General features: G+C 38.0%; 1 protein-coding gene across 3 annotated transcripts in view; it reads right to left on the reverse strand.

Moving 5' to 3' along the window:
- Grid2 (glutamate ionotropic receptor delta type subunit 2) overlaps positions 1 to 13,138 on the reverse strand; it is a 1,058,508-nt gene that overhangs the window by 129,050 nt on the left and 916,320 nt on the right. For all 3 annotated transcript variants that reach the window (XM_042701886.1, XM_042701887.1, XM_042701885.1), the window contains one exon: positions 2,435 to 2,601. In XM_042701886.1, the coding sequence (XP_042557820.1) occupies positions 2,435 to 2,601 (167 nt within the window). The remainder of the gene's footprint in view (positions 1 to 2,434; positions 2,602 to 13,138) is intronic.

A 13,138-nucleotide genomic window follows, 5' to 3' on the forward strand; every position in this document is an offset into this window, starting at 1 on the left:
TCTAGAATGAAATAGAGCTTCCATAATCTAAGGAGGACAAGAGATCTTTGGAAGGATTAAGAGAAATGAGGGACCTTCAGATCTGTACATCCTTTTCCTTTCAGCATCCTGGCTTCTGGGTATTGTTCTAATTCCACAGAGCTCTGCACGTCCCTTCTTCTAGTTGCTTCCTCCCATCCTTCTAAGAACATTCTCACTACTTCTCAGAGTACCACAATAGTCTTGAGGATAGACACTCTAGGCAGACATTTCTCTCCTCAGAACCCCACAAGCCTGGGGTAGGGTTCGTAGTACTGGCATGAACACTGGATTTCAGTGCTAGTTTTATCTGTCATTAATGTGTGACTTTGGCAAGACACTTTACTTGAGCCGGAGTGTCCGTTTGCTTGAATTTATGAAATGCAATGCAAAGGGTCATGATGAGTGAATGAAATATGTCAGAGGTTTAGCACTGTAGGAAGTACAGCTACTAAAACTACTTCATAGGCATTTCTGGTTTCTCCATTAATATAACTCTACCCATTTTATCCCCAGTGATAAAAACTTCCCCTTTGAGCCCCACATGATTGTTTAATTTCTCTGATTTCCTTACATTTTTTGGAGTGTTTTAGTTTTATCTGTCTATGCATCTGAATTCTACTCACCCTAGAATTCTTCTGGCTCAAGTTTAACAAAATCTTTTTAAATTATACATTTTTCTGACTCCTTTTCTTTCCTTCTTCTTTCTTCCTTTTTTTCTTTTCTTTCTTTCTTTCTTTCTTTTCCTTCCTTCCTTCCTTCCTTCCTTCCTTCCTTCCTTCCTTTCTTCCTTTCTTCCTTTTTTTCTTTTCTTTCTTTCTTTCTTTCTTTTCCTTCCGTCCTTCCTTCCTTCCTTCCTTCCTTCCTTCCTACCTTTCTTTCTTCCTTCCTTCCTTCTTTCTTTCTTTTTTTCTTTCTTTCTTGTATGTTTTTTAATTGTGAAAACACTGTACAGAGGGGTTACAGTTACACGCAGAGGGGTTACAGTTACACGCACAAGGTAATGAGTACATTTCCTATTGAGCATTGTTGCCTCCTCCTTTGTTTTATCCCCTACCATCCCTTCCCTCCCACTTCCACAACTACACCCTCCCACCTCCCCTGCCAAAGTTGTAAAGCTCATTTTCAACATAGTGTTTTGTACATCTCATTGTTACAATGGGTCAACCTGTATCCTTATTTAAGCATTTCATTTTTTCCCTTCCCCTCCCCGCATTAGAGAAGTGTATATAAGAATTTTTAATGCATATTTATATTCTGTATACTTAACTGTACAATTTCATATTGCTTAATGTTTACATATGTTTCTTGATAATGTCACTTTTGCTCTCAGAGCTAGGGGATAGTTTATACATTATGTCTCTAAAGGGAAACCCATTAATTGTTTAACTTCTTTCACAACTACTTTGCTAGGGCTCCTTCTAGTCAACTAAGTGCAGAGTTCTCTGTTCCAGTTCTCTGTTCAGGGAGCCCCTAAGTGGATAATTAATGAATTTACTTTGCTCCGCCATCTGAAATGGCAACAAAAACACTCAAATAATATCCAGTTCTCATTGGGGAATAAAAGGATTAGAGCTCTGTGCTTTTAAGGTAAAGGAATATTGTCTACCTTCCTTGTGAGAATCAAATCATAAATCTTATAGTGCAGTATAAGAAGAAAGGCAGATGATGGCTATGTTTTCTTTGTCTTCTTATGTTTGCCCATTGTATGTAACAATGGAGAAACCAAGAAAGACAAATATAATTATAAAGCTGGGTGCCAGTGGCTCATGCCTATAATCCTAGCTATTCAATGGGATGAGATCTAAGGATTACAGTTCAAAGCCAGGCTGGTCAGGAAAGTCTGTGAGATTCTTACTCCAATTAACCACAAAACACTAGAAGTGCAGAGTTCAAGCCCCAAGACCAGCATATATATGTATATATGAAAAAACTTTTTAGTCAAGCAAAATCACATGGGAAGATCTCCACATTTATTCACTTCAGTACGATATAAATATAACTTGGTCCTGCATTGAACATCTTTAATGCTCTTCAAGATGATTTAGTCTACCTTACTCTATGATGTTTGGTAGTCACCAAAATCGAGAGACAAGACTGATCAATTGAGTTCTCAAAGAATTTTCCAGCACTCCTATACTCTTTGGCATATCACATTCCTGTGAGTGAGGTAAGTTAGAGCGAGCAGTACTTCTCTGTATTTATGGGAGAAATATCACTTCAATACATGCTTTGGTAGAAAATCTTTTGATGGCACAGGCAGTGGCCACCACCATTTCCTTGTTTATTCTGCTTCTCCTCTCACAGCAAATAAAGTGCAACAAAGCTACATTGGGTTATTGTGTTTAAATAGATTATTTTGTTGAAGGAAGTGTTTTGTCTGAATGTCTCTTTTCCTCTTTGGGACTTAACTTACCTTTGTGAAAAGACATCTCGGTACGGGCTGCCGTGCTGCAGTGCGATTCCGTAACCCCGGTCGGCGACAGTATTCCCGATGGTGTAAAAGGAGCAATCTGGATCATTGATAGCCACGTATTCCAACACAGCTGCATCCCATACAAAAGCATAATTTCCATGTTTTACCTGCGTACATGTGGAGCAAAGAAGAAAACAGGATTTAGTGTTGGAATTTCCAGTAACATAAGATTAGAAATAGTCCACTGACATATGTTAGTTATGCCAAAGATCATAGGATGCATATATCAAAGTAACCCCAGTGAGAATTGCACTTTTGGTTATTTGTATATGGATCTGCTGGGTGGTAAATGTCATTTGGTCATTTGGACTAGAAGAGTTATGACTGGCTATGAGGAAGGCATGTCTTTGAGCTGTGAGTTTTGATTCTTGCAATGGGACTCATCTCTTTTGGAGGCTCAGTCTTTAGAGCTGTTACAAGCATTATTGACTCCATTGGATTATAAGTCTTCTAAGCCTGGTAGATCTATGTATACTCAATAAGGATCATTCCCTTTTTTCTAACCTAAGATTTAGATAGATAGTTACAACTTATAGTGAAGAGACATGACAAACATGGCCCTGCCAACCAGCTGGATTTCTGCTCTTATGTCTTTTGTTATTAAATAGGAAACTGTGTACTATGGATATCTCATAGTTGGAGTTATAGGAAATACCTTAGTTGGCCACTGCACTGAAGAAACTATAACTCCATAACCTTTTGTGTAATTATTTAGGGAGATACCTTTATAGGAAATAATTTGTGACAACTTTTTTTGCTCTATCTATCTATCGATCCATCAATCGATCGATTGATCCATCGGTCTGTCTGTCTGTCTATCTTTAAGTAGTTGTATAAAAGCGTTGCCATTTAACAAAGCAGTTTATGAATATATCTCAATCAATGTCATCTCTTTTGACATTCTCATCCATATCTTCCTTACCCAACCCTTCCCTCACTCTTCTTAATTTTGTAGAATATATATGTTAGATTCTTTTTTTTTTTTTGGTCTTTTTTTTATTGTGAAAATACCATTCAGAGGGGTTACAATTACATGGGCAAGATAATGAGTACATTTTTTATCAAGCATTGTAGCTTCCTCCTTTGTTTCCCCTTCCCATCCCTTCTCATCCTCCCCCACCCCCCACCCAATTCTCCTCCCCCTTCCCCACCAAAGTTGTAAAGTTCATTTTTCGACATAACGACTTGTACATCTCATTGTTGCCATGGGTCCACCTGTATCCCTATTTAAACAATTTGTTTTTTCCATTCCCCTCCACAAATTATACTGACATCAAATTCAGTGAAAGCAGGGGTTATACCATGGGGGAGGGACATACAAAGCAACAAAGAAATAATCTTATAAATGTGTTAGAAACAATCACATGAAAGAACAAAAATCATTTGAATACATATCTTAGGGTTCATTTCCCTAACATCAACTTATCTGACCTTTTCTGCTAGACTCAGACATATACTAGTTATTGCAAATAAGGGAGGCCATGGGACCTATGTTTCTTTGGGCTTGGCTTACTTCACTTAATATAATTTTTTCCAAGTTTTTCCATTTCCTAACAAATGGGGCAATGTCATTCTTTCTGATGGAGGCATAGAATTCCATTGCTGACATCTTTTAGTGACTTTTTTCTTTCAGTAATCACACATATCTTAAATCCATTGTTTTGGTTTGGATATGATGCCCTTCTTCCAAAGGTTGATCAATATGTTGAAGACCAGGCCTCTGGCAGGTATCACTACTGACATATTACTACATCATGAGGGAATTATGTTTACTAAGAGGCAGATGCATTGTGTTTTTAATGGATATATCGCATCCCTGGCTTTGGTCTACCTTTGTCTGCTTCCTGGCTTTCATGAGGAGAACAGCTTATTTCTTCCATATTCTTTCTTTCTTTCTTTTTTTCCCCCAGGGCTAAGGACCAAACTCGGGGCCTTGCCCATGCCGGCCGGGCGCCCTTCCGCTGGGCTAAACCCCCAGCCCCCCACATTCTTTCTCTATGATAATTTCACCTCATGTGCATTCTGAAGCAATGGCGCCAGGTAAGCATGCACTAAAGGTGCTAAAACTATGAACCAAAACAAATCCTTCCTTTCTTGAGTTGTTTTTCTCAGATATTGTATAACCCAGACAAAAAGCAACAAACACACGCACAAATTTATCAGAAATATCAATGATCATAAACATTTTAATAAAGTTGATTTAGAAAGGAATCAAAGATAAAAAGGGAATGGAATGAATTCACAAAATAAACAGAACTAAGCATTAAGCCAAAAAGTTTGCTTGTTTATATTAAAACACAGTATTAAAGGGAAAATACCGCCAGAATGTGGAAAGACTACTACTGTGGACTGAATCTTACAAATGAGATTTCATAACAACTTAAATAACTTTGAACATATATTAGAAAGACATTCGACAAAATTGAAAATATTTATCTACTGCTTAACCAGGAAACAAAACTCTCCCTTTGTGAGATAAAGAATACTTCAAGCAAATGACAAACTTGAAGTATTCAAGCAAGTTGACATTATTAGTACATCCATAAGATATTACCTTCTGTTACTTAACCCTATTGTGGTAATTTTAGCCCATGCAATACAGCAGGAAATTAAAAAAATCCAGTAGGAAAATTATTATCAGGTAAAGACAAGATTACAATCACTATTTGATGAGTGATTTGGGTGGTCCACAAAAATACCAGTTGAACAAGTATATAATAAATCCTGAGATTTCAACACATAGTTTGGTTATTAATAAGTATATACAAATCACTTTCTGTTTTATTACTTTATCAAGATAAGACAATAGATAATTGGAGAAATAATACACTAAATATGAATACTTAGTAAAAATGTAAGTCAGTGAGCAAAGACCACGTAAAAAGCACTCTAAAATCTCACAGAAGACTTAAATTGGCTTCTGGGTGAAGTATAATGTATTCATAAAAGTGTGGATATGCAATTTTAAAACAAAATGTAACTCATTCTGACATTATTTGATACTCAATGAAATTCTACACAAAATGTCTAAAAGGCATTTTAGGACTTATTGACATACTTGCAAATTTAATTAGAAGAAGACAGGTGAGAACAGGAAAAATTTTTTGAAAATGAAAAATGTTCATTTTCAGTGATTGGAGATGTATAATACCAATTAGAAACATCTTGTAAAGTCTACAAGTGAAATAGCACAAAAAATATTTGGGAAAAGAAAATATGTATAACAAGGAAAAAGTACACATTAATAAAAGATATGAATGTCATATATGGACATTGTCATTCCAATCGGTATGACAGACATGAAAAAATTTTAAAATTGAGACTGAGATAAGAAGATAGTAAAGCAGTTTGTCATATAGTAAAACATAAATTCCTGTAGTACAATGAATGAACTATAATGAAAAAGAATTCACATTTTAAAATGAAATTAGAAGGACATGTAAGATGATTTGTCTGATACGAGAAAATGAATGTACTTTCTAAACATGAAAGTAAAGCAAGACGATATAAAACAATTTTTTATATATTTAGCTTTCATCTGTTTATTATAATTTTCAGTAACAAAAGCTTCATAGGAAATAATGTATGGCCTAAACCCTTCTATTTCATGGTGCTCAATGAAGAATCACCATCTTTTCTGGAGGGTGAATTCCAACCAGAACATGAAGTACTGAAACAGACATAAAAGTACTTTCTTCAAGACAGTATTCCATGTATTTCCTGTTCAGTAAGTGTTTTCTCTTCTGTAGCCAGAATGTCACTATGTCTGTCATAATTGCTAGGGGATTTTGATATTGGAAACAGAGATTCAAGATCCAATTGGAAATTTGCTGCATGGGATGTTTTTGTTTTTTAGTGTGTGTGTGTTTTGTCGGTCATGGGGCCTGAACTCTGGGCTTGGGCGCTGTCCCTCAGCTCTTCTGCTCAAGGTTAGTGCCCTACCACTTGAGCCATAGTGCCACTACCAGCTTTTTCTGCTTATGTAGTGTTGAGGAATCGAACCCAGGGCCTCACGCACATAAGGAAAGCACTCTCCCACTGAGCCAACTTCTCAGCCCTGCCTGGGATGTTTGATGTTCAAGATCTAAGACTATGCTTTTGGAATTCCTGCTAGATTGCATATATATATATATATATATATATATATATATATATATATATATATCACTTTATGAACACAGTTGCTGATGAGAAGAGTGACTACATTGCATAAGGATATGGAATCCTTTTATCTAGATGAAACACAATAAAATGATAATAACGGAAAGATTCCTGAACTTCCAGTGTCAGGAGAAGAGAATACTTGATGAGACTCCTGTGCACTGAGTGCTCAGGCCCAGTGTTCTATAGTCTTTCTGATCCTTTATTGGATCCTATATACTCACCCCCAACTTTCAGATAGGTCTGATGCTGAAGTAATAGATAAATAGGATTGAAGTGTCCTCTAGTAACCTGCTGTGGTTATTGCTGTTCTCTTCTGTTTCATTCCAACTGCCATTCTGACCTCCCCAAACCTCTCAAAGCCTCCTCCTAGTCCTCCAGCGACCTCCCCAGTAGGAGACATATGACTTTCCGGTTAGAAAAGAGTTCTAGCATTATTGTTACTGCTTTGTGAGCTGCAGAAGCCCCATCTAACTGTACGGTAACATGGCCATTGCCATTATATGCATTGTTTCTAGCAATTTATTCTTATGAAGGCTTACGAATGGATTTTTAAAAAGGGAAGCATTAAAACCAGCATGATTATAGCCTGCAGCAATGCCAATGAAATGTTACCAAGGAACTCAAGGTATTTTAGCTTTTTAAAATGTCCCTGGCTTTTTTTTTTTTTTCATCCACTAGAACATACAATTACTGTCTTTTGGATAAATTTTAACCAGCAAATTAAAACTATCCAGAAAATACTCATCAGTAAAGTGTAACACCATATTTCAGAAGAATCATAATTGAAGGGTTGGTCTAGGAAAAGTTTCAACTCATCTGATTAGGTGATGGTTATGTCTCAAAAAGTTTTTAACTAGGGTGGGAAGGTGGCTCAGTGGGAGAGTGCTTGCCTAGCATGCATGAGGCCCTGGGTTCGATTCCTCAATACCACATAAGCAGAAAAAGCCGGAAGGACACTGTGGCTCAAGTGGTAGAGCGCTAGCCTTGAGCTGGAGAGCTGAGGGACAGCGCCTAGGCCCAGAGTTCAGGCCCCACAACAGGCCAAAAAATATATATAAGTAAAAAGTTTTTTTTTAAAAAAAACTAATCCTCGTTGTTTAGGTTATATTTAGAGAGGCTGAAGTATTCCATGTTACGGATTTATTTACCAGTGGATTCCATTCCAATAGTGTACTTCATCTTAGATTGAGCAAAGGGCAAAGTGAATCCAAGTATGTTATGTGAGGATGAAAACATATCCAAAGTGATGACCACATCCAGTGTTAGCCATCTATAGTTCTCAATGCAAAGATACTGAGATGCTATGGTGATGAATAGACAACTTAATTAGCAATACAACATTGTGTATTAGCAACAATGCACAGTACCTGTGTATTTATAACATATTTTGAGATGAAAATAGCCTGACATAATTTTCTCCCTTCTGAGAAAACACAGGGAGCTACTTTGGGTTCATTCTTTACCTTATTTCCACAGAATTTTTTTTACATGCAGTCTTACTAACCTAACAATCCTTATACTTTTCTTCTACCATCCTGAAGCTAAATATGAAAGATACAAAGGTAAGTCGTGACACCCTGTTCATAGCTGTTTACAATGTGGTAGAAGAAATAAAGGGCAAGCACTAAATCACTGTAGCCCAAAGCATCTTAGAGTAAGTGTCATATAATAGCTTCTGTATAAGGTAGTTTCGGGAAAAAGAAAAGTAATTTTCATCAAAAAGAATCAGGACCCATATGCTCAAATATCCAGGTAACTGAAAGAGTTGTACAAGAAAATTCCAAATATTTAAGCTGTGCATGTATACAGTACCTAACTGATTAAATATAGATAGTCTTTGGAGAGGGTTTCTTGTTCACGCACACGCTCCTAACCTAATATACTTTGAAATTTTCCATCTGTCTGCTGAAGAAATGCAAACTTTCAAAGTTATTTTCTCAAATATTTGCATTTCTTGTCATGCAAAGCGAAAGGTGGTAGAGCAGATTGCACCTTTATTCCTCACCGCAGTTGAGATGGTGCTATAGCTCAGCTCCCTCGTGCTGCTCCTGCTCCTGGGCTCCCTGACTAGCACTGCATTTCCAAGTGGTTTCTCATTAGTTATTACATAGTAACTGCAGAAGCATATAATAGAGTTATCACTATGGATTATCCTACACTCTTGGTCTGAATGGGAAAACTATATTCTTTTTACACAAATGTGTGTGTGTGTGTGTGTGTGTGTGTGTGTGTGTGTGTGTGTTGCACTGAGGTTTGAACTCAGGGACTCATGCTTGTTATGCAATTAACTAACTGTTACTTCTGCCACTCAAGCCATGCCCCGGCCCTTTGTTTCTTCTGTTATTTTTCAGGTAAGGTCTCCTGGTTTTGTTAGGGATTGGCCTTGGACTGTGATCCTCCTTTTTATTCCTCCTATGTAGCTAGGATTACAGGCATGCACCACCTCATCTGACTTAATTGATTGAGAGGGATTCTCACCAGCTTTTTGCCCAGGGTTGATCTCAAACTGTGATCCACTCAGCGTCCATCATTAGAGTGGTTTGAATAGCAGGCATGTGCTATTGTGTCCAGCTTCATTGTATGGATCTTTAACTGGGCAAATTTCTTAAATGCTTACTTCAAAATCTAAAGCTATAGAAAGACAGCAGTAATTTATTTAAAAACGTTATTAAAAAATCAGTGAGAACAACTGTGGAAAGATGGAATTTACACCAAAAGGTCAAAAGAAGAATGTTATACATCTGTTTATGTTACTTATATAATAGAGAAGACATAAAATATTTTGGACTTTTATTTACTTACTGATCGATCGACCGATTGATTGATTGTGGGGCTTGAACTCAGGGTCTGGGTGCTGTCCCAGAGGTTTTTGCCCAAGGCTAGTACTCTATCAATGGAGTCACATTTCTACACCTGATTTTTAGATGGTTAATTAGAGATAACAGTCTCATAGACTTTCCTTCCTGGGCTGGCTTTAAACCACAATCCTCAGATCTCAGCCTCCTGAGTAGCTAGGATTGTAGCTGTGAGCCACCAGTGCCTCATTACATTTTAGACTATTAAATATGCTTTTTCAGGCCTGGCAAAATTGCTTACACCTGTAATCTTAATTACTTGAGACACTGAGATTAAGAGGAACACAATCTGAGAATTTGAGGCTAGCTGGTCAAAAGTTCTTGAGACCCTATCATCAAAAGTAGCTAGCATTGTTGCTTCCTCCTTTGTTTTTTCCCTACCATCCCTTCCCTCCCACCTCCAGGACAATGCTGGATAAGAAATGTACTCATTACCTTGCTCATGTAACTGTAATCCCTCTGTACAGTATTTTCACAATAAAAATGTAGTTAAAAAAGTAGCTAGGCATAATGGTGTATGTCTGTCATTCCAGACACTACAGAAAGAGTAAATGGAAGATCATTGTCCATTCTGGCCTGTCCAAAAATAAAAAAGGAAGACCTTATATAAAATAAGTAATAATAACAGGAACAAAAAGGGATGGAGGAGCATCTACTTAGCAAGGGAGAAGTCCTGAGTTCAAAAAGAAGCCTTTGCTCATCAATTTCTTTGTTGTGTATAACATTCTGTGGCAACTAATGTTATGCTGATATGATGACAGCAAACCACAGTTGAGATAAAATAATTTGCTGTACGTCCCATCAATCATCAATGATTAGAGGGTTGTCTAGAACAGGAGCTCAAGGACCTCTCCTGTACTCTTTCCAGTGCATAATGACAAATTTCTGGGAGGCACAGTCTATACTAAGGCAAAATGGCATGCCACAGAGGGAGCTTTGCCTTCAAGGCATGTTCTGTCTAGTTTACGAAACAGCACTTCTATAAGCAAACAAAACTCAACGTAGTGTGTGGCAAGACCCACACAAAAGAAGTCAATTTCTTGAAGGCTATGTGCTCACACTACTAAGATATAAGAATTGAGTTTTGAAAAAGAAAGGCTGCCATTTGTCAAAACCATGGTCACAAATGACTATTTGGTTTTGATGGCTGTGGCCCCCTGAGACTGGTTGAGGTTTTGCCCATCAGTATGTGAGCATTCCTGATTTTTCAAGATTATTTTCCACAATGGAAACAAATCCTAAAAGATAGAAATCTATTGTCTTTGCTGGCCAAATTAAAAATCAACAGCTTTGTGAATAATGTGTGAGAAATAAATTCTCATCTTGTACACTGAGCTTCTAGCTTCTTTTATGATTTTAACTAATGGTCAGTGGGGAAAAAAAGTAATTGTGGATTACAGGCACAGAGTTATGATTAACCTAGAATCAATCTATAGTGGTCCTTATAATTCATTGCCCACCTAGTCCTCAAGATGAAATGGCTTTAATATTTATGACACGAGGACCTAGGTAGTGGCCTCTTCCACTCTGGGAAAATTAATAATTTAACAGCATTAATCATCTCTTCTGAACTTACGCAGCACAATAAATCCTAATCAAGTCCAAACTTAAGTGCTCAAATCTATATGGTATTGCTTATTGCTGCCTCAACTGTAACTCTACTATGGTTTACTTGCTTCAGGTTGAAGTTCGAACTCTTGTGCACTGAGAGAGCTGTCACAGGTCAGATGTTTTCATAACAGAGATATGAATATGTTTGACATAAATCAATACTGACTTTTTTTTGTTTGTCGGTCATGGGCTTGAACTAGGGACCCAGATACTGTCCTTGAGCTCTTTTGCTCAAGGCTAGAGCTCTACCACTTTGAGCCACAGTGCCACTTCCGACTTTTTGGTGATTAATTGGAGGAAAGTGTGTCATGGACTTTACTGCCTGGGCTGGCTTTGAACCGTGATCCCCATATCTCAGCCTCCTGAGTAAACAGGATTACCGGCATGAGCCACTGGCACTCAGCCAATACTTTTAAACTAGTTTCTTTTAACTTTCAACACAGGAGTTATGCCTACCTCTGCATCTTACCTTTTGCCTGTCTTTGGATGGAGGTGTCTATTGGAATATTACATTTTCTTTTTAACTTTCTGAAAGCATTATGGGAACAGAGAAACAACATAGTTTCCTTTCCTTCCATTGACCACTTGCTCTTGAAATAAATGGCTGTGGGTTCAAGAGACTGGAGTTCTAGGTAATTAAACCAGGATCTAAGATTGTCAGTTAATTCTCTCTGGCAGGTTTGGTGAGAGAGCAAATCAGCAGAACCTTCTAAAAAGGCAACAAAGGTTTCTGGGAAACTTGGCTGACAGCAAGCTGCCAAGGACGCCTGCTTTCTTTTCTTAGATAGTTGTTGCCATTCACTTATGTGTCCTGATGTCTTTGTATTGGCCAAGGAGTTTGTGGAAGAAGACAGATATCTTCCACTCTGAGTCTGGGACTGAGCAGGTGTCAAACAACTTCTGCATGTCTTACGGAGGGACTTAATGAACCATGCTATATTCTGGCTGATGGGAGACTGGACACGTGGCCTTCACCAATCGGCAAGACCGCCAATTCCTAAGATAACTGACCAGATTCTTCATGACTAGAACAAGGGAATCCATTTTGGGGAAACAGCGCTATGCTAGTAGGAAGATTATAAACTAAACAGAAAAATGAGAAGTGTCTTTAATCAGATTTAAGTGAGTCCCAAAAGACTCTGAGGCTGCAAACAAAAGCATCTCCAATTTCCCAACCCCTTCCCCACCCCAAATCAGATGCATTGAAAGAAAAATGTTCATAAATGCGAGATCAAGGACAACACTGCTGCAGTTTGCTGGGGATGCCTCTGGCCAAATACAAAGCTCATGTCATAAGAAAGTTTCCAGGGAGGAAAATTATTCAAGCTTTTGCCAATAAGTGTCAAAGGATGGAGGACAAGCAGAAAGCCCACACCGTGGCCTAGACCCCTGGGGAGTTAAGGCCACATGAATTGGTGGCAGATGGACTTGGGAAGGATTACTTGCCTGACACAATCGCCGTCCCTCTCTTCCCCCACTGACTGCTGATGCAGGCAACCGTGATAGGCTGTTTGCAAGAATGAATCATCCACGGATGCATCTGAGAGTGCTGAGACCTGCAACTCTGTTGCATTGTAATCATGCGTGGAAATCATCCTTGGCCCACACACTGACAGCTTTTCTGGAATTGAAGTCATGTCAATTTGATATGTAACACCAGGACATTGCGATCATTTCTTTTCCCCAAATGTTTCAGATAATGAAAATGAGAATAATTATAATAGCAATGCCAAGGTGACCCACACATTACCCTCAAAGGAAGGGCAAGTGATCGATGAGGTTATCTCACTACAGACCAATACACATAGATGCAGGAGGAAAATAAGCCTGTATCAAAGTGCAGGCTAGTTTTTGGAGTTGTGTATGGTAGAGAAAAGGAGATGGGAACACACATCTGGAGACGGAAGCTCACATGTTGGGGAAAAGACTGGGAATTGTTCTAAACAAATCTAACATGGTTATGTCTCTAAAAAATTAAATTAGGAACCAATTTGAAAATATACTCAGGGTCTTA

The sequence above is a fragment of the Dipodomys spectabilis genome, unplaced genomic scaffold, assembly GCF_019054845.1.
Source record: "Dipodomys spectabilis isolate Male_0828 unplaced genomic scaffold, ASM1905484v1 ptg000297l, whole genome shotgun sequence".
Lineage (NCBI taxonomy): Eukaryota > Metazoa > Chordata > Mammalia > Rodentia > Heteromyidae > Dipodomys > Dipodomys spectabilis.